Here is a 22,628-nt window from a genome sequence, read left to right as displayed (position 1 = left end):
TCCTTGCCAGCATTTATTATTTCCTGTCTTTTGGATAAAAGCCATTTTAACTGGGGTAAGATGATATCTCATTGTAGTTTTGATTTGCATTTGTCTGATGATCAGTGATGTTGAGCACCTTTTCACATAGCTGTTTGCTATTTGTATGTCTTCTTTTGAGAAATATTTATTCAGTTATTTTGCCCATTTTTATATTGGATTATTAGATTTTTTTCCTGTAGAGTTGTTTGAGCTTCTTATGTATTCTGGCTATGAATCCCTTGTCAGATGAGTAGTTTGCAGATAATTTCTTTCATTCTCTTCAGTTTGCTGATGTTTCCTTTGCTGTGTAGAAGCTTTTTAACTTGATGTGATCCCATTTATCCACTTTTGCTTTAGTTACCTGTGCTTGTGGATTATTACTCAAGAAATCTTTACCCAGATCAAAGTCCTGGAGAGTTCCCCAATGTTTTGTTATAGTAGTTTTATATTTTGAGGGTTTTTTTTTTTTTTTTGACGGAGTTTTGCCCTTGTTGCCCAGGCTAGAGTGCAATGGCATGATCTCGGCTCACTGCAACCTCCGCCTCAGGGGTTCAAGTGATTCTCCTGCCTCAGCCTCCCGAGCAGCTGGGATTACAGGCGTCTGCCACCATGCCTGGCTAATTTTTTTTGTGTGTTTTTAGTAGAGATGGGGTTTCACCATGTTGGCCAGGCTGACCTCGAACTTCTGACCTCAGGTGATCCACCCGCCTTGGCCTCCCAAATCCTCTGCTGGGATTACAAGCATGAGCCACTGCACCCGCCCATATTTTGAGGTCTTAAATTTATATATTTAATTCATTTTTATTGATTTTTGTATATGGTGAGAGATAGGGGTCTAGTTTCAGTCTTATGCGTATGGATGTCCAATTTTCCCAGCTCCATCAATTGAAAATCAGGATATTGAAGAGATATCTTCTCTCCCATGTTTGTTGGAGTATTATTCACAATTAGCCAAGATTTGGAAGCAACCTAAGTATCCGTCAACAGAGGAACGGATAGAGAAAATGTGGTACATATACACAATGGAGTACTATTCAACCATAAAAAGGCATTAGATCTTGTCATTAGCAACATTGAGTAGAGATATAATGTGTTGGCCAGGGGTGGTGGCTCACACGTGCAATCCTAGCACTTTGGGTGGTCAAGGTGGGCAGATTCCTTGAACAATTTAAAAAATTATTATTAAAAAAGAGATATAATGTGTTTGCCATATTTTTCTGCTGTTCTATTTCATCTATTGTGTTTTTTCTTTTTTTCTTTTTTTTTTTTTTTGAGATGCAGTCTTGCTCTTTTGCTCAGCCTGGAGTGCAGTGGTGCAGTGGTGTGATCTTGGCTCACTGCAACCTCTGGGTCCTGGGTTCAAGTGATTCTCATGCCTCAGCCTCCTGAGTAGTTGAGATTATAGGCATGTGAGATTATAGCCATGCCTGGCTAGTTTTTGTATTTTTAGTAGAAATGGGGTTTCACCATGTTGGCCAGGCTGGTCTTGAACCCCTGACCTCAAGTGATTTGCTCACCTTGGCCTCCAAAAGGGCTGGGATTACAGGTGTGAGCCACTGCTCTTGGCCCCCGTGTATGTTCTTAGCAGCTTTGCTGAAAATGAGTTCACTGTAGATGTATGGATTTGTTTCTGGGTTCTCTATTCTGTTCCATTGGTCTATGTGTCTGTTTTTATGCCAATACATGCTGTTTTGGTTACCATAGCTTTGTAGTAGAATTTGAAATCAGGTAATGTGATTCTTCCAGTTTTATTCTTTTTGCTCAGGTTAGCGTTGGCTTTCTGGGTCTTTTGTTGTTTCATAAAAATTTTAGGATTTAAAAAAAAATTTCTGTGAAGAATGCCATTGGCATTTTGATAGGCATTGAATTGAATCTGTAGATTGCTTTGGGTAGTATGGACATTTTTAACAATATTGAGTCTTCCAATTCATAAACATGGAGTATCTTTCCACTCTTTTGTGCCCTCTTCAATTTCTTTCATCAATGTTTTATAGTTTTCATTGTGGAGGTGCTTCACTTCTTTGGTTCAGTTAATTCCGAAGTATTTAATTTTATTTGTGGTTAGTGTAAATGGGATTACTTTTTTGATTTTTTCTTCAGATTGTTCATTGTTGGCATTTAGAAATGCTACTGATCCTTCCCTTCCTTCCTTCCTTCCTTCCTTCCTTCCTTCCTTCCTTCCTTCCTTCCTTCCTTCCTTCTCTCTCTCTCTTTCTCTCTCTCTTTTCTCTCTCTCTCTCTCTCTTTCTTTCGCACGGTCTCCCTCTGTTGCCCAGGCCGGAGTGAAGCGCCATGGTCTCAGCTCGCTGTAGACTCCGTGCTGTGGATTCCGTGCTTCGGGCTCCCGTGATTCTCCTGCCTCGGTCTGCCGGGTGGCTGGGATTGTGGGCGCGCGCCACCACGCCTGGCTGGTTTTGGTATTTTTGGTGGAGGCGGGGTTTCGCCATGTTGGCCAGGCTGGTCTCCAACTCCTGGCCTCGAGTGGTCTACCTGCCTTGGCCTCCCGAGGTGCTGGGACTGCAGATGGAGTCTCGCTCACTGGGTGCTCGGTGTTGCCCCGGCTGGAGTGCGGTGGCGTGGTCTCGGCTCGCTGCAGCCTCTGCCTCCCAGCCGCCTGCCTTGGCCTCCTAGGGTGCTAGGATTGCAGCCTTTGCCCGGCCGCCGCCTCGTCTGGGAGGTGGGGAGCGTCTCTGCCTGGTCGCCCATCGTCTGGGATGTGAGGAGCGCCTCTGCCCAGCCGCCCCATCTGGGAAGTGAGGAGCTCCTCTGCCCGGCCGCCCATCGTCTGGGAGGTGAGGAGCGCCTCTGCCCGGCCGCCGCATCTGGGATGTGAGGAGCCTCTGCCCAGCCGCCCCGTCTGGGAAGTGAGGAGCGCCTCTGCCTGGCCGCCCCATCTGGGAAGTGAGGAGCCTCTGCCCGGCCACCCCGTCTGGGAAGTGAGGAGCGCCTCTGCCCAGCCGACCCGTCTGGGAAGAAGTGAGGAGCGTCTCTGCCCAGCCGCCCCGTCCGGGAAGTGAGGAGCGTCTCTGCCCGGCCGCCCCTTCTGGGAAGTGAGGAGCGTCTCTGCCCGGCCGCCCCTTCTGGGAAGTGAGGAGCGCCTCTGCCCGGCCGCCTATCGTCTGGGATGTGAGGAGTGCCTCTGCCTGGCCGCCCCATCTGGGAGGTCTACCACGGAGGCCGGACGCAGTGTGGGGGCTGGACGTGGTGGATCGCACCTGTAGTCCCAGCACTCTGGGAGGCCAAGGCGGGTTGATCACTTGAGGCTAGGAGTTCAAGACCAGCTTGGCCAACATGGCGAAACATATGAAAAATACAACAAACAAACCAACCAACCAACCCAGCAACAACAAAACAGATCTACCCTGGAGTCATACTCTAATTTTTTCTATTTTCCTCCCTTTCTGATCCTTTATCCCACTTTCTTTTTCTTCCTCTTCCTTCTCCTTCTTCTTTGTCAAAGACATAGAGGATTGAGTTATTATCATTGATCCATACAAAGTCCCTCTCTCATTTATTTTCTTTCATTCCCACCCCCCATTTCTGTTCCCGGTCTTCCCATGTGCAACCTTCCTAATATGTTTGATATGCATCTTTTTGTTTCTATGTATTTTTAGAAAATGTTTATTGTTTTGTGTGCAAAAAAAGAAAAAAATTAATAAAAAAAGAAATGCTACTGATATTTGTATGTTGATTTTGTGTCCTGCAACTTTACTGAATTTGTTTATCAGTAGTAATAGTTTTTGTGTGGGGTCTTTAGGTTTTTCCAAACATAAGATCATATAATCTGCAAACAAGGATAATTTGACTTCTTCTTTTCCAATGTGGATGCCTGTTATTTCTTTCTGTTGTCTGATTGCTCTAGCTAGGACTTCCAGTATTATGATGAATAACAGTGGTGAATGTGGGCATCCTCATCTTGTTTCAGCTCTTAGAGAAAAGGCTTTCAGTTTTTCCCCATTCGTTGTGTTACTAGCTGTGGGTCTGTCACATATGGCTTTTATTGTGTTGAAGTGTGTTCCTTCTATACCCAGTTTCTGAGAAGTTTTTAATCATAAAGGAATGTTGACTTTTATTATATGCTTTTATAGCATGCATTGAAATGATATGGTTTTTATCTTTCATTCTGTTAGTATGATGTATTACATTGATTGATTTGCGTATGTTGAACCATCCTTGCATCCCTGGGATAAATCCTAGTCGATCATGATGAATGATCTTTTAAATGTAATGTTGAATTTGGTTTGCTAGTATTTTGTTGAGGATTTTTTGCATCAATATTCATCAGAGGTATTGGCCTGTAGTTTTCTTTTTTTGAAGTGTCTTTGGCTTTGGTATCAGGTTAATACTGGCCTCATAGAACGCATTTGGCAGTATTCTCTCCTTCTGTATTCTTTGGAATAGTTTGAGTAGGACTGGTATTAGTTATTCCTTAAATGTTTGGTAAAATTCAGCTGTGAAGCCATTGGCTCTCAGACTTTTTTTTTTTTTTTTTTTTACTGGGAGACTTTATGATGGCTTCCATGTCATTACTTGTTATTGGTGTGTTCAGATTTTGGATTTCTTCATGGTTTCATCTTAGTAGGTTGTATGTATCCAGGAATTTATAATTTACTCTGGATTTTCCAATTTATTGGTCTATAGTTACTCATGATAGCCTCACTAATGGTCCTTTGAATTTCTGCACTATCAGTTGTAATGTCTCCTTTTTCATCTTTGATTTTATTTATTTGGTTCTTTTCTTTTTCTTTTTTGTTTTTTGTTTTTTCTTTTTCTGAGACGGAGTCTCGCTCTGTCACCCAGGCTGGAGTGCAGTGGCGCGATCTCGGCTCACTGCAACCTCCGCCTCCTGGGTTCAAGTGATTCTCCTGCTTCAGCCTCCTGGGTAGCGCTGGGACTATAGGTGTGTGCCACCACACCTGGCTAATTTTTTGTATTTTTAGTAGAGATGGGGTTTCACCATGCTAGCCAAGGATGGTCTCAATCTCCTGACCTTGTGATCCACCCATCTCGGCCTCCCAAAGTGCTGGGATTACAGGTGTGAGCCACTGTGACAGCTGGTTCTTCTCTTTTTCTTAGTCTGGCTAAAGGTGTATTAATTTCTTTTATCTTTTTTAAAAGCCAGCTTTTCATTTTGTTGATCTTTTTTTTTTTTTCATTTCAATGTCATTTAGTTGTGTTCTGATTTTTATTTCCTTTCTTCTACTAATTTTCAGTTTGGTTTGCTCTTGCTTTTGTAGTTCTTTAAGATGCACTTGCTGGGCACAGTGGCTCACGCCTGTAATCCTAGCACTTTGGGAGGCTGGGGTGGGTGGATCACCTGAGGTCAGGAGTTTGAGACCAGCCTGGCCAACATGGTGAAACCATGTCTCTACTAAAAATACAAAAATTTTCTGAGCCTGGTGGCATGTGCCTGTAATCCTGCTACTTGGGAGGCTGAGACAGGAGAATCACTTGAACCTGGGAGGCAGAGGTTGCAGTGAGCTGAGACTGTGCCATTGCACTCCAGCCTGGGCAACAACACCAAAATTATGTCTCAAAAAAAAAAAAAAAGATGTACTGTTAGGTTAATTATTTGAAGTTGTTCTTTTTTGATGTATGCACATATAGCTATGAATTTCCCTCTTAGCACTGCTTTTGCTGTATCCCATAGGTTTTTGTATGTTGTGTTTCCATTATAATTTGTTTGAAGAAAATTTTCAATTTCCATCTTAATTTTTTCATTGACCTACTAGTCATTCAGGAGCATGTTGTTTGATTTCCACGTGTTTGTATAGTTTCCAAAATTATTCTTGTTATTGATATCTAGTTTTATTCCATGTGGTCAGAGAAGATGCTTGGTATTATTTCAACTTTTATGGAATGTGTTTAGACTTGTTTTGTGACTTAACATACAGTTTATCCTTGAGAATGATCCACATGCTGAGGAGAGGAATATGTATTCTGTAGCCCTTGGATGAAATGCTCTGTAAATATCTATTAGATCCATGTATTCTATAGTGGAGATTAAGCCCGATATTTCTTTGATGATTTTCTGTCTGGAAGATCTATCCTATGCTGAAAGTGGGGGGTTGAAATCTCCAGATATTATTGTATTGAGGTTTATCTGTGTCTTTAGCTCTAATAATATTTGCTTTATGTATCTGGGTACCCCACTGTTGAGTGCATATATATTTAAAATTGTCATATCCTTTTGCCGAATTGACCCCTTTATCATTATATAGTGACTTTCTTTGTCTCTTCTTACAATTTTTGTCTTGAAATATATTTTGTCTGATATAAATATAGCTACTCCTGCTCTTTCTTTGGTTTCCATTGGCATGGAATATCTTTTTCCATTCCTTCATTTTTAGTCTATGTGTATCTTTATAGGTGAAGTGTGTTTCTTGTAGGCAACAGATTATTGAGTCTTATTTTATTTTGTTTTATATCCATTCAGCCACTCTGTGTCATTTCATTGGAATGTTTAGTCCATTTACATTCAGGTTATTACTAATTAGTAATGACTTACTCCTGCCATTTTGTTATTTGGTTTCTGGTTGTTTTGTGGTCTTCTTGTCCTTCTTTCCTTCCTTTCTGTTTTCCTTTTAGAGAAGATGATTTTCTCTGGTGGTATGATTTAATTTCGTGTTCTTATTTTTTGTTTATTTGTTATATGTTTTTTGATTTGAGGTTACCCTGAGACTTGCAAATACCATCTGATAATCTATTATTTTAAATGGATGACAACTTAACACTCATTGCACAGACAACAAGGAAACTTACAAGCAAAAAAAAAAAACTCATAAAAACTTTACATTAACATTGTCCCTCCACTTTCTGACTTCTTATTTTATCTTTTTGTTGATGTCTTGAAAAGTTGTTATAGTTTTTATTTTTGATGGATTAATCATTTATTCTTTCTACTTAAGAATAGTTTACACATCACAATTACAGTGTTATAATATTCTGTGTACTTACTATTGCCAGTGAGTTTTGTATAAGAAATTACCATGGGCTGGGTGCGGTGGCTCACGCCTGTAATCCCAGCACTTTGGGAGGCCGACGTGGACAGATCACGAGGTCAGGAGATCGAGACCATCCTGGCTAACACAGTGAAACCCTGTCTCTACTAAAAATACAAAAAATTAGCCGGGTATGGTGGCACGTGACTGTAGTCCCAGCTACTCGGGAGGCTGAGGCAGGAGAATGGTGTGAACCTGGGAGGCAGAGCTTGCAGTGAGCAGAGATGGTGCCACTGCACTCCAGCCTGGGCGACAGAGCGAGACTCCATCTCAAAAAAAAAAAAAAAAGAAATTACCAGATAATTTCTTACTGTTCATTGACGTCCTTTTTTTTTTTTTTTTTTTTTTTTTTTTCCTCCAGATTGAAGAACTCCCTTTAGCATTTCTTGTAGGACAGGCCTGGTGTTGATGAAATTTCACAGCTTTGGTTTTTCTTTTCTTTCTTTTTTTTTTTTTTGAGATGGAGTCTCACTCTGTTGCTCAGGCTGGAGTGCAGTGGCACAGTCTCAGCTCACTGCAACCTCTGCCTCCCAGGTTCAAGGGATTCTCCTGACTCAGTCTCCTGAGTAGCTGGGATTGCAGGTGCCCACCACCACACCCAGCTAATTTTTGTATTTTTAGTAGAGACATGTTGGCCAGGCTGGTCTCGAACTCCTGACCTCAAGTGATCCACCTGCCTTGGCCTCCCAAAGAGCTGGGATTACAGGCGTGAGCCACCACACCTAGCCAGCTTTGTTTTTTCTAGGAAAGTCTTTCTCCTTCATGGTTGAAGGATATTTTCACCAGATATACTATTCTAGGGTAAGTTTTTTTTTTTCATTCAGTACTTTAAATTTGTCGTGCCACTCTATCTCAGCCTTTAATATTTCCACTGAAAAGTCTGCTGTTGGAGCTACATTATATGTTATTTGTTTCTTTCCTCTTCCTGCTTTTAGGACATACACACATACACACACACATACACATATATTTTTTAGACCGGGCCTTGCTTTGTCACTTAGGCTGGAGTGTAGTGGCACAATCATGGCTCATGGCTCACTGCAGCCTTGAACTGCTGGGCTCAAGTGATCCTTCTGCCTCTGTCTCCCAAAATGCTGAGATTACACATATGAGCCACTGCACCTGGCCAGGATTCTTTCTTTACCCTTGATCTTTGGGAGTTTGATTATTAAGTGCCTTGTGGTATTTGACAGATATCCTTGCAGTTTAAGATGACACTTTTAAAATAAATTATCTCCTAATGATGACTTGAGCCCTGCCACTCAATAGGAGAATCAGCAGAACCTGTAGGATCTTATTTGGAATTGACATTCTCTATTGTAATTTTGTTCCTATTTATTTTTAAATTTTCTTTTTGTTTCACTGGAAAGGAAAGATGATGCTCAGTTTTAAACATTAAAAGTGTACAAGTTGCGTTGTTACAATAAAACTAAATGTGTACATACACACACACACACAATTTTAAGTTCTTAATTGAAAAATAACAATTGTAGTAATTATGGGGTAAAATGCGGTGTTTTAATATGTGTATAGATTGTGGAATGATCAAATCAAGCTAATCAACATACCCATCATCCACATACCCTTTTTTTTTTTTGGTGAGAACATTTAAAGTCTCTTTTAGGAATTTTGAAGTATATAATACATAATTGTTTACGCTAGTCATCATGCTGTAAGATAAATCTCAAAAACTTTTTCCTCCTGTCTGACTGAAACTTTGTACCCTCTGACCAACATGTTCCCATTCCCCCCACACCCCTCCCACCTCTGGTAAAGCCCATTATACTCTCTACCTCTATGAGTTTGACTTTTTAGAATTTCACATATAGGTGAAATAATTTTTTTTTGCTTATTTTAAAAAGATGGCATTATTAATTGAAAAATTCCAAGTCAAAACAGTTGTTTCCCACCAATACGTTGCTGCTATTATTCCACTGTCTTCTGGATTCATTTTTTGCTGCTGAGAAGCCAGTTGCCTAACTGCCTTGTCATTGTAGTGGCCTTCTCTTTTTGCGTATTAAAAAATCTCTTTGACTTTGGTGTTTTGTAGACTTATTACAATAATCTTAAATGTGTTTTTATTTTTACTTATCATTTTTGAAAGTTGTTATGCTTCCTTAATGAGGGCACTATACTATGCCCAGAACTATGTATGTTCTTAGAAATATCCTTGTTTTTTCCTCTCTTGGGCACTGAAAGCCTTGCCACCTGTATCTGCCATAGGATCATAAAGATTAATGTACTCATGCCTTTTACACTCGTTGATGGTGGGAATCTCTTCATCCCCCATATCCTAGATTGAAATAATAAAATTCTCAATATATGGCATTGCTACCTCCTACCTTTCTCCATTTGTGTTCTTTGATTTAGGATTATGAGCTTAGAATCCCTTTAGGATATCTCCAAGAAGATTTTTAACCCTGGGCTTAGGGTATATTCTTTTCAGAGAATGTGAGGAGAGAGTTTGTTTAATTTTTGCTAGGCTCACCATCTATTAGGGAACATCTTAAACTAACCTCTCAGCTTTTCCCCCTAAAGCAGATTGTGTTTTATTCTACTTGGAGCCAAGACTGATAAATGCAAGGCTGGGACTTTTTTCAGGGCTGTGCACTGCATTTTCTTTTTTCTTTTTTTTGAGTCAGAATCTGGCTCTGTCTCCCAGGCTGGAGTGCAGTGGTGCAATCTTGGCTCACTGCAAGCTCCGCCTCCCGGGTTCACGCCATTCTCCTGCCTCAGCCTCCCGAGTAGCTGGGACTACAGGCGCCCGCCACCTTGCCTGGCTAATTTTTTGTGTTTTTAGTAGAGACAGGGTTTCACCGTGTTAGCCAGGATGGTCTCGATCTCCTGACCTCGTGATCTGCCCACCTCGGCCTCCCAAAGTGTTGGGATTACAGGCGTGAGCCACCGTGCCCAGCGACCACTGTATTTTCTTTTCCCTATAAATGGGCCATTAAAACCAAAACTCTAGGTAACCATGGATTGTTAGGTACTCTCGAGGAAACTTTTGCTTTAGCACTCGCTGGATTCTACCTCTCTGGATTCGTGATTTGTCATCATTTTTGGCTTTGGAGAATTTCTCTTACATTTTGTAAGCTGTGCTTTGACTTTAAAAATATTAAAATAATTTTCTCCATAACTTTCAAGAGTGTTGTTTAGAGGATTTTTGGGACTGTTTAGTTTGCATATTGCTGAAGATGGATGACCTTTGTTACTTCTAGTGCAGGATATCAGTGTCTTGCAATAGAAGACACAGTTTTGGAAGCAGGGCCAATCGTTCCTCTTCAGAATGACCAGATAATTAGGTCGGGTCTTGTGACTGATTAACTGCTTTGTTATGGGGGGGGACAGAGAGATAATTGAGTTGTGGTGGCAATTGTGGGCAAGATGGTAGTACAGGGGAATTCCATCTACTGAAGGCAGAGAGCATTGCTAGGAAATATTAAACCGTATTACCTACAGACATCTACTTTCAAAAGAAAGATACAAGCTTCCAGGGATCAGAAATGAAGTAGAAAACCCAATCTCTGACTGAGCAGCTGATATTTTGATGACTCATGGTACTGGGACTAAACTATATAATGGCAACTGGGATTTCTGCCCCTTTGAGGGGGCTAAAATTTGGCTCACTGCCAATGTTCAAAGGTTGAAGAGGCACTAACCACTGTTTCATGGTTGTGCCTGTAGTTGATCAAGGAAAGACAAATTGAAACTTGGAATGAGCCTCTGTGTAATTGATTACACCTGTGACTTTCCAGAAAGACAAGTTACAAGAGTTCCAAAGCCCCAATTCTGAATGGTGGTCCTGGGAAGACTAGGAAGTGGAAACTATAAAAATTATAAATATGGGATTCAGAAGATGAATTCCCACCCAGAGTGTGCCCACTAATGAAAATTACTAAGCACGAGGCAATCTAATGTGATTAAAAACAAATAATGAGAGATTTTACCTGTGGGGAACTTGAATCAATTTAGCTATTAAAGTTAAAAAATTTTCAAAACATAAATGATGGAATACCTTCCACGAACAAACTAGAAGTTTATGATACCAAGTGGGAAAGTTTTGAAGCAAAAATCTTGAAGAAAAATCCTGAAAAAAAAATTCTTTGAAATGAAAACTTTCTTATAGAAGTATAAACAGAGTAACAAAAAACAAAACAAAACAAACAGAATATTGGAAGCAGTCAACCAGAGTAGTTAATTGGATTAAAGAATAAAGGAAGTTGGGGACGGGCATGGTGGCTCACTTTTGGAGGCCGAGGTGGGTGGATCACTTGAGGTCAGGAGTTCAAGACCAGCCTGGCCAACGTGGTGAAACCCCATCTCTACCAAAAATACAAAAAATAGCCGGGTGTGATGGCCAGCACCTGTAATCCCAGCTTCTTGGAAGGCTGAGGCAGGAGAATCATTTGAACTCAGGAGGCAGAGGTTGCAGTGAGCCAAGATAGGGCCACTGTACTCCAGCCTGGGTGACAAAGCGAGACTTCATCTCAAAAAAAAAAATACAGGAAGTTGGATTTGATAAGGTGTACATACACTCATACACATACACATATATTAAGATATTAAGATGTTATGAGCCAGGGAGATTGAGCAGTGCCATTATATATCTGATTGGATTTCTTTCTTTTCTTTCTTTTTTTGGACAGGATCCTGTTCTGTTGCCCAGGCTGGAGTACAGTGGCACAATCTCAGCTAACTGCAACCTTCGCCTCCTGAGTTCAAGCAATTCTCCTGCCTCAGCCTCCCAAGTAGCTGGGATTACAGGTGCGTGCCACCATGCCCGGCTAATTTTTGTATTTTTGGTAGAGACGGGGTTTCTCCATGTTGGCCAGGCTGGTCTTGAACTCCTGACCTCAGGTGATCCACCCACCTCGGCCTCCCATCTGATTGGATTTCATGGGGATATAGGCGATATTCCAAGAGATGAAACTTAAGATTTTGTGGTATTTCAGGCAAGAAATAATTTCCAATATTGATAGTTAACTAAATTCTATCAAGCTAAATGAAAATATAGTCTACCCCTAGACACATTATAGTAAACTGTAGAACACCAAAGGCAAATCAACATTTAAAAAAATATACTAAAATTGGCCAGATGTGGTGGATCACACCTGTAATCCCAGCACTTTGGGAGGTCAAGGTGGGTGGATCGCTTGAGCCCAGGAGTTCCAGACTAGCCTGGGCAACATGGTGAAACCCCATTCCTACAAAAATACACTTGAGCCTGGGATGTTGAAGCTTCAGTGAGCCGTGATTGCACCACTGCACTCCAGCTTGGGCGACAGAGTGAACCCTGTCTTAAAAACAAACTCTCTCTCTCTGCACACACACACACACACACACACACACACACACACACACACGAACAGCCAAATTACATATAAAAGGACTAACAACTTGATTGACAGAAGACATCCTGCAACAACAAAAAATGGCAAAACAATAGGCTAATATCTTTAAAGTACTGTAGTTAAATATCTTTTTTTTTTTTTGAGACGGAATCTCGCTCTGTCGCCCAGGCTGGAGTGCAGTGACGCAATCTCGGCCCACTGCAAGCTCCGCCTCCCGGGTTCACGCCATTCTCCTGCCTCAGCCTCTCCGAGTAGCTGGGACTACAGGCGCCCGCCACCACGCCCGGCTAATCAGCACTTTGGGAGGCCGAGGCTGGCGGATCATGAGGTCAGGAGATCGAGACCACGGTGAAACCCCGTCTCTATTAAAAATACAAAAAATATCATTTTAAAATTAAGAATGAAGGTGTAATTAAGACATTTACAGTCAATTCTTTTTTTTTTTTTTTTGAGACGGAGTCTTGCTCTGTCGCCCAGGCTGGAGTGCAGTGGCGCAATCTCGGCTCACTGCAAGCTCCGCCTCCCGGATTCACGCCATTCTCCTGCCTCAGCCTCTTCAAGTAGCTGGGACTACAGGCACCCGCCACCACGCCCGGCTAATTTTTTGTATTTTTAGTAGAGACGGGGTTTCACCGTGGTCTCGATCTCCTGACCTCATGATCCGCCCACCTTGGCCTCCCAAAGTGCTGGGATTACAAGCGTGAGCCACCGCGCCCGGCCTATTCTAAGAAAGTTTATCACACAAAAACTTGCTCAGACTTACAGAAGCAAGATAGTTTATCACACATAAGACACAGTGGAAAGAAATATTAAAGGATATTCTTCAACAAAAGGAAAACTGAAGCTACAATGAAGGAGTGGAATGTAAGAATAAAAATGTAGGAAATAATTGGTAAGGCATAGTGGTAGATCTGAATAGTTATTGATGTTTTTAAATAAAATAAAACCAGCTTGTTGACATCAGCTTTACCAGTAATCTTTTATCTCCTATATAAAAATATGAGGCAACTACAGTAATAAATTAACATTTTAAAAGTTAGAAGTTTGGTTTACATGAGAAAAAACTCAGGGTAGATTTTAAAAGGTATAAAATAATGTGGAATAGCAGGAATGCAAACACTTTCCATTGGGTGAAATCACCAGATTAACAAAGTAAAAAAAATACATTACACAATGCATGCTGAAAACATCTGATAAAATTCAACACACATTTTCATTTAGAATTAGAAGACTGGAAGAAAACTTCAGCAGGATAAGGGGTTCCTAGGAAGAAACAACATACAGCCTTGTATAGTAAGCATACTATTTGGCAGTTTCCTTGGAGAGCAGTTGGAAAAACCCTGAGAAAAGCCATGGCTAAGTCTTCCAAAATTCATGGGAAAAAAATACAAGGTAATTAACAACGTAAGAGATGTAGTGATTTCTTGGTTTGGGGAGAAACGGGAGTGGCAGTATGATGCTGAAGAAAGACTGGAATTTGAGAGAAACAACTGATGCAAAACGAGGGAGAATGAAGGGATCTGAATACGACCTTGTAAAGAAGCCCAGACATCTGGACACATTTTCTGGTATCCTTGGGCAGATTTTCTATTTAAAGATGAGGTCTAGAATATGCCTTTTCTTGCTGACGTCTTCATCTCCTAATATCGGTAGTGTGCAGTGAAAAAGCAATTGTCCGAACACGCGGTGCCCAATTTCCAGGTTGTTGGATACTCAATAGGAGAGATTCCCGCAATCCTAGAGCGCCGCCGGGAGAGCGGCCAGGGTTGTTGTGTGTGGGGGTGGGGGTTTATGCCTGGAACAGGCGTCTCCGGGCCTTGCACAGAGGGCGTTCCGGGAGCGGCGGGCGCGCTTGGGGACCTGGACTTCCCACGCACGGAGAGGGAGGTAAAGGTTGGAGAGGTGAGCTGGGGACAGGCTGCAGAAGGCGGAATTCGAGGTCGAAGATGGGGCATGGAGAGCGTCTCTCTGAACTGGGGTTGGGGGCCGGAGCACAGGGTTCTGGGATGGGGCCCTCCCAACAGGGGCTGAACATACTTCTAGAGAAGGGGTAGAGCCCAGCGGCTGAGCCGGTTGGGGAGTCCATCCGCAGCACCGGGAACTCGGGGTCCGCGTCCTCCTCGTAGGCCTCTTCCTGGGCGGCGAACTCTGGGACGGATGCGCAGAATTCCAGGTCGACGACGACGTCCTCCCTGAGAGCGCCCAGGAAAACGTCCACTTCCAGGCCGGCAGACGAGTCGCCCTGCGCTTCTGAGCGCTCGTCGACGGAGCTCAGGAGGACCTCGGGGATCAGGATGAGGGTGTGTCCACCGAGAGACACTCGCAGGATCGACGTTGCTGCGGGCTCCAGCACCAGGTCGATGTCGTCCAGGGGCACACGCAGGGCACAGCCCGCGGCCAGGACCACTATGGAGGTGAGCGCGTCCACGGCCGGGCCCCCCGCCGGGTCTTCCAGGCTGGGTGCCGCGCGGGGTTCGGGGCCCGCCGACTCCTCCAATCGGAGGCGCTTGGCAGGGCAGGGTCCTCCTGGTTGCTCCCACCAGGGCGCAGGGCAGGCGCTGGGGCTGCGGGGCCGGCTGCTCATCGCCTCGACGGCGCTCCTGGGCCTATCAGAGGACGCGGGAAGCGCGGGCGGTGAAGTCCTCTTTGAGGTAACAGATGTCGGTGGTAGGGGAGGCGGGTTGGGGCGAGCGGGGCGCAGGACCGCTCGACGCGGGGCGAGTCCTCGGAGCTCCAGGGGCGCGTCCTGGGGTACCGTAGTCTAGGCTGCTGGTGGTGCCTCGCCGGCCACAGGGCTCAGCCTAGCTCGTTGGAACCTTGGGCCTTCCTGATGCAGACCCGGATGCGCACTGCAAAGCCAATTATGTTGTAAATGACGGCAGCGGAACCGAAGTCGCAAAATTTCACGCAATGCTCCGCCCCCTGGAGGACCCGCTCTAGAGGCGGAGGTATCCGTGCTGTCCAGTATCCGTGGCTGTGGTTGGTCAGACACGCTGGGGAAATACTCTTACAGGCCTCTAGGGGGCAGAATGATCAGTGTAACTTATTCAGAAAAAATGATACAACTGTAATAGAATTTCAAAGATGGCTCGCCTTTAGAACTCATGTTTTCTTGTGATTTCAGGGATTCTAGAGAAAAGACCACTCAGATCTCTCCGACCCATCCAAATGCTACATACAATTCCTTTAATGCTACTAAATTATTTCATTTTAGGAGTATTCAGAAAATACAGATTTCTACTTGGGAAAATTGATTTTAAAATTCTAAGTGTAGCTGGGAGTCGCGGCTCACGCTTGTAATCCCAGCACTTTGGGAGGCTGAGGAAGGCTGATCGCTTGAGCCCAGGAGTTCAAGACCACTCTGGGCAACATGGTAAGACTCAGTCCCTATGAAAAATTTAAAAATTCACCAATTAGCCTGGCGTGGTGTTGCGTACCTGTGGTCCCAGCTATTTGGGAGGCTGAGATGGTAGGATTGATGGAGCCTGGGAGGTCAAAGCTGGAGTGAACCGTGGTGGCGCCACTGCCCTCCAGCCTGGGCAACAGAGCGAGATCTTGTTTCAAAAAAAAAAAAAAAAAAGTGAAACATTTGCGAATAGTTTCATCCTGAAAGTTAAAAATGTTATAAAATTATTAATCATATTAAAACAATATTAATAAAATTCTTTTTTTCTTTTCTTTTTTTTTTTTTTTGAGATGGAGTCTCGCTCTGTCACCCAGGCTGGAGTGCAGTGGCACGATCTCGGCTCACTGCAAGCTCCACCTCCCGGGTTCACGCCATTCTCCTGCCTCAGCCTCCCGAGTAGCTGGGACTACAGGCGCCCACCACCGTGCCTGGGTAATTTTTTTTGTATTTTCAGTGGAGATGGGGTTTCACCATGTTAGCCAGGATGGTCTCGATCTCCTGACCTTGTGATCTGCCTGCCTCGGCCTCCCAAAGTGCTGAGATTACAGGTGTGAGCCACCATGCCTGGCCGTATAAAATTAATTTTTAAATTGAACACTTATATTTCCCTGATTCTTGAATGGTTTTTTTTTTTTTTTTTTTTTTTTTGACAGAGTCTGACTCTGTCTCCCAGTCTAGAGTGCAGTGGTGCAATCTCAGCTTACTGCAGTCTTGGCCTCCCAGGCTCTGGTGATCCTCCCACCTCAGCCTCTGGAGTAGCTGGGACTACAGGCCTGCGCCACCATACTGGCTATTTTTTTTTGTATTTTTAGTAGAGGCAGGGTTTTGCCATGTTGCCCAGGCTGGTCTCGAACTCTTAGGCTCAAAAGATCCTCCCTCATCGGCCTCTCAAAGTGCTGGGATTACAGGTGTGAACCACTGCATCTGACCTGAGGTTTTTTTTTTTTTGAGACGGAGTCTCGCTCTGTCCTCTAGGTTTGAGTGCAGTGGCGTGATCTTGGGTCACTGCAACCTCCGCCTCCCAGGTTCAAGCCATTATCCTGTCTCAGCCTCCCGAGTAGCTGGCAGTACAGGCACTTGCCACCATGCCTGGCTAATTTTTGTATTTTTAGTAGAGACGAGCTTTCATCATGTTGGCCAGTGTAGTGTCAAACTCCTGACCTCAAGTGATCCGCCTGCCTCGGCCTCCTAAAGTGCTGGGGTTACACCGCGCCCATCCCTGAGTTGTTCTTTTTTTTTTTTTTTTTTCTGAGATGAAGTCTCGCTCTTGTCCCCCAGGCTGGAGTGCAATGGTGCAATCTCGGCTCACTGCAACCTCCGCCTCCCGGATTCAAGTGATTTTCCTGCCTCAGCCTCCTGAGTAGCTGGGATTACAGGGACTTACCACCATGCCCGTCTAATTTTTGTATTTTTAGTAGAGAGGGGGGTTTCACCATGTTGGCCAGGCTGGTCTCTAACTCCTGACCTCAGGTGATGTGCCCGCCTCGGCCTCCCAAAATGCTAGGATTACAGGCGTGAGCCACCGTGCCCTGCCAACCCTGAGTATTTTAAAAAATGATCTTCTTCAATCTTCACAACACCTGAGGCTCAGTGGTAAAGCAAATTTTTCTTAAAAAAAAATTTAAAAAATTTGTTTGGGTATATAGTAGAGGTATATATTTATGGGGTACGTAAGATGTTTTGATACAGAAATGCAGTGTGAAATAAGCACATTATAGAAAATGGGGTATCCATCTCCTCAAGCATTTATCCTTTGAGTTACAAACACACCAGTTACACTCTTTAAGTTATCAAATAGTAGGTCTTATTCATTCTTTGTATTTTTTTTCTATGCATTAACCATCCTCACTTCCCTGGTAAAGCAAATTTTTCAAAATCAAATACCCAGATTGTATTGGATGTGGGAATCAAATGCACAGACATAGCTGGCTTTAAATCAAAGACTCTTTCCTGACACTTTTATGAGGAAAGTAGGAGTAGATCACTAATTGGTACTGTGTATGCCTTTCAAATTAACAGGTAATACCCCTTTCCCCATTCTTTTTTCAAAATGGCTTTCCCTGCTTACATTCTCGTGAGCAGAGTATGTTTCCATTTCACTACATCTTTGCAAGCATTTCTTATTGCCACATTCTTAAATCTTTTTCAACCTATTGTAGTAAAATGCTATTTCATTTTGCATTTCTGATTACCAATAAAGTGAACCATTTTTTCTTTTTTTTAATTATACTTTAAGTTCTAGGGTGCATGTGCACAACGTGCAGGTTGTTACATATGTATACATGTGCCATGTTGGTGTGCTGCACCTATTAACTCGTCATTTACATTAGGTATATCTCCTAATGCTATCCCTCCCCCCTCCTCCCACCCCTAGACAGGCTCCGGTGTGTGATGTTCCCCTTCCTGTGTCCAAATGTTCTCATTGTTCAATTCCCACCTATGAGTGAGAACATGCGGTGTTTGGTTTTTTATTTTTGCGATAGTTTGCTGAGAATGATGGTTTCCAGCTTCATCCATGTCCCTACAAAGGACGTGAACTCATCCTTTTTTATGGCTAAAGTGAACATTTTTTCATATGCTTATTTGCTATTCTTGTGTCTTCTTATTTGAAATGCTCCTATCTTCTATTTTTTTACTTTAAAAAAAACTCAGGTTCACAATATTGTATACCAGTTATTCATCAGATACATGTGTAGCAAATATCTCTGTCATTCTCCCACAGTTTTTGAAGACATTAGCACCTGATTCACTATTATTCCCAGCCAATCTACTTCTGATATAATTTGTGGTAATTTTAATGTTTTCATAGATTTTTCCCCCTGAAGTCCTAGCCTCTTAGTTCACAATTTTGTTCTCCTTCCTACCTCATTGACTCATACCCTTGACTTTGTCATTACCCCAAGTTGTAATCCCTTTATAATCACAATTTCAGCATTTTATTCTCACAGCACCACCTTCTAACTTTCTAACTCAGTTTTAAAAAATATCCAAATCTATCCATTTTTCATTCTCTCTGGAAAAATCCTTTTATCCTACCATCTTTTAATGGAAACTGACATCAGGTTCTCACTTCCCTCTTTACTGGGAGCTTAAATTCCACGGACAGCCTTGATAATCATTGTCATATTTATATCTTCATCTTTCTTTCCTGTCTACTGCTTTGCTGGTTAAATCTATCTGCCTACTCGGTGCCCTTACGTGTATGGCTGAATGTGTCTGGAGAAAAACACTGAATCTCTTTGACTAGTCTCACTTTATAATTGTGATCACCAACCTCCAGTGGGTTCCTAATGCTGCCAAGTGATCTTACTATATTGCTCTAGTCCATTCATTTTCTCTCACTCTTCCACATGAATATTGCTTGCTTTCTCTTTTCTTCTCAAGCCTCCAATACCTAATCTCTTATTTTTACTTTTAAATGATCACCTTGCTTTCTTTTCACTGAGACAATAGAAGCAATCCGAAGATATTTTTCAAAATTCCCATAATCACATCTGCCTATACAGTTACATCAGGACTACATATTCTCTCTTCTTTCCTGTTCCCTTAGATAAATTGTTCATGGTCCTAGCAAAGGCCACCCTCTCCACTTGTGCAGTTGATTTAATCTCATCTTGCCTTCTCAAGAACATTACTTGAGTAATTCTGTCTCTGTCCTGGATCATCAAATTTTAGCTATCTCATAAAATTTTAACTACTGAATCAGTATCTTCAATATATAATTTGAGAGGAAACCTCTTCTGTGTTAAACAAAAACTCTTGACTTGACTTAAACTCCTCCAGTTTCTGCACCAACTTTCTCCTTATATACCCAAACTCTTGAGTTAGTCAACAATACTTACATTCCACAATTTCCTTCCTCCCATGCTCTCTTGAGCCCATTCTAATCAGACTCCTGTCTGTGCCAGTCATCTATAAACCCTGTTACTAAGGTCACCAATGACCCCTATATTATTACATCCAATCGTTAATTCTCAGTCCTCATCTTGCAATCACTCTCTCCTTTAAACATTTACCCCCCTGGCATCCAAGATCTTTCATTCTCCCAGTCTGTCTTTGGCATCTTCTTATTTTTTCCCCTCATTCTGAAGGTTGGAATATCCCAGGAGCCAGTTCTTGGCCTCTTCTTTTTTTCCTGTCAACTTTCACTCTCTTATGTTAAACACCATCTGTATATTGGTGACTCTCAGATATGTGTCTCCCTCCTGTACCTCCCCTATGAACAAACAATTGCATTGTCAACATTTTCTCCTGAATATCTGTTAATTTGAAACACATGTAGTTTTCATTTTTATAGGTCAGAATAGTTGAATATATCTCATTTTATATATTTCAACATAATAATAGGCGGTTCAAACTTTGGGTCCAAATTCGAGCTCTTTGTATTTCCCCGAACCCAATTATCTCCAAGTATTAACCATCACAGTAATTGGTAACTCCATCCTTCCTTTTGCTCAAACCAAAACTTTGGAATTAAATGTCCTTTCCTTTGGAAAGGAGTGTGTTCCTTTCATGCTCCACAGCCATTCCATCAGGACGTCCTAGATCATGCCACTTCTCACCATCCCTCCAACTACCACCCTACTACCACTTTTATCTCTTGAGTAAATTACTAAATGGTTTCTTTGCATCTCTCCTTTGTCTCTTTTCCAGCTAATCTCCATACGATAGATAGAGTTGTTCTGTTAAACCATACATAAATTATGCCACCCTGCTCAAACACCTCCAATTCCATTCAGGGTAAAAGCCAATGTTTTTATATGGGCCTATGGGTTGTGTTTGGATCTCTCACTCCCATTATCTGTCAGAGTTTATCTTCTATCACTCTGTCCTTTGCTCTCTGGTTTCTATGATTTTCCTAAAAATTGACAGGCATGCTTACAGATTTTGCAATTGTTCTTCTCCTGCCTAGAACACTTTACATCTCTCTGAGTGTTTCCTCACTTCCTTCAGACCATGTTGCCAGCAGCTCAATTTCTGAGGTTTCCCCAGAGCGCACTAACATGGCAATCCCTGACCCTTCTACCTCCCCTCCCTACCTTAATTTAATCCTTAGCACTTATCAGTATTTAACATGTGGTGCATTTTATTTATCTTGTTTATTAAATTAAATTAAATTAATTAATTAATTTTTATTACACTTTAAGTTCTAGGATACATGTGCACAACGTGCAGGTTTGTTACATATGTATACATGTGCCATGTTGGTGTGCTGCACCCATTAACTCGTCATTTACATTAGGTATATCTCCTAATGCTTTCCATCCCTGCTCCTCCCACTCCACAACAGGCCCTGGTGTGTGATGTTCCGCTTCCTGTGTCCAAGTGTTCTCATTGTTCAATTCCCACCTATGAGTGAGAACATGTGGTGTTCGGTTTTTCGTTCTTGCGATAGTGTGCTGAGAATGATGGTTTCCAGCTTCATCCATATCCCTACAAAGGACATGAACTCATCCTTTTTTGTGGCTGCATAGTATTCCATGATGTATATGTGCCACATTTTCTTAATCCAGTCTATCATTGATGGACATTTGGGTTGGTTCCAAGTCTTTGCTTTTGTGAATAGTGCTGCAATAAACATACGTGTGCATGTGCCTTTATAGCAGCATGATTTATAATCCTTTGGGTATATACCCAGTAATGGGATGGCTGGGTCAAATGGTATTTCTAGGTCTAGATCCTTGAGGAATTGCCACACTGTCTTGCACAATGGTTGAACTAGTTTACAGTCCCACCAACAGTGTAAAAGTGTTCCTATTTCTTCACATCCTCTCCAGCACCTGTTGTTTCCTGACTTTTTAATGATTGCCATTCTATCTGGTGTGAGATGCTATCTCATTGTGGTTTTGATTTGCATTTCTCTGATGGACAGTGATGATGAGCATTTTTTCATGTGTCTGTTGGCTGCATAAATGTCTTCTTTTGAGAAGTGTCTGTTCATATCCTTTGCCCACTTTTGATGGGGTTGTTTTTTTCTTGTAAATTTGTTTGAGTTCTTTGTTGATTGTGGATATTAGCCCTTTGTCAGATGAGTAGATTGCAAAAATTTTCTCCCATTCTGTAGGTTGCCTATTCACTCTGATGGTAGTTTCTTTTGCTGTGCAGAAGCTCCTTAGTTTGATTAGATCCCATTTGTCAATTTTGGCTTTTGTGGCCATTGCTTTTGGTGTTTTAGACATGAAGTCCTTGCCCATGCCTATGTCCTGAATGGTAATGCCTAGGTTTTCTTCTAGGGTTTTTATGGTTTTAGGTCTAACATGTAAGTCTTTAATCCATCTTGAATTAATTTTTGTATAAGGTGTAAGGAAGGGATCCAGTTTCAGCTTTCTCCATATGGCTAGCCGGTTTTCCCAGCACCATTTATTAAATAGGGAATCCTTTCCCCATTTCTTGTTTTTGTCAGGTTTGTCAAAGATCAGATGGTTGTAGATGTGTGGTATTATTTCTGAGGCCTTTGTTCTGTTCCATTGGTCTGTATCTCTGTTTTGGGACCAATACCATGCTGTTTTGGTTACTATAGCCTTGTAGTATAGTTTGACATCAGGTAGCATGATGCCTCCAGCTTTGTTCTTTTGGCTTAGGACTGTCTTGGCAATGTGGGCTCTTTTTTGGTTCCATATGAACTTTAGTTTTTCCAATTCTGTGAAGAAAGTCATTGGTAGCTTGATGGGGATGGCATTGAATCTATAAATTACCTTGGGCAGTATTGCAATTTTCATGATATTGATTCTTCCTATCCATGAGCATGGAATGTTCTTCCATTTGTTTGTGTCCTCTTTTATTTCGTTGAGCAGTGTTCTGTAGTTCTCCTTGAAGAGGTCCTTCACATCCCGTGTAAGTTGGATTCCT

The 22,628-nt window shown here is 42.3% G+C and overlaps 2 protein-coding genes across 2 annotated transcripts in view; one reads left to right on the top strand and one right to left on the bottom strand.

Moving 5' to 3' along the window:
- Nucleotides 1-22,628, top strand: part of MRPS22 (mitochondrial ribosomal protein S22) — a 338,889-nt gene that overhangs the window by 1,960 nt on the left and 314,301 nt on the right. Inside the window, exon 2 of the mRNA XM_030816746.1 lies at nt 14,730-14,787. The gene's annotated coding sequence lies outside the window, so the exon portion shown is untranslated. The remainder of the gene's footprint in view (nt 1-14,729; nt 14,788-22,628) is intronic.
- PRR23B (proline rich 23B) lies at nt 13,341-15,205 on the bottom strand. Its single transcript, XM_004088659.3, has one exon. The coding sequence runs from the start codon at nt 14,955-14,957 to the stop codon at nt 14,163-14,165; it is 795 nt and encodes a 264-aa protein (XP_004088707.2). The 5' UTR covers nt 14,958-15,205; the 3' UTR covers nt 13,341-14,162.

Source organism: Nomascus leucogenys, chromosome 8, assembly GCF_006542625.1.
Source record: "Nomascus leucogenys isolate Asia chromosome 8, Asia_NLE_v1, whole genome shotgun sequence".
In the NCBI taxonomy this organism is placed as follows: Eukaryota; Metazoa; Chordata; class Mammalia; order Primates; family Hylobatidae; genus Nomascus; species Nomascus leucogenys.
Note: the sequence above shows the minus strand (reverse complement) of the source record. Positions and strands in the feature narration are given on the sequence as shown.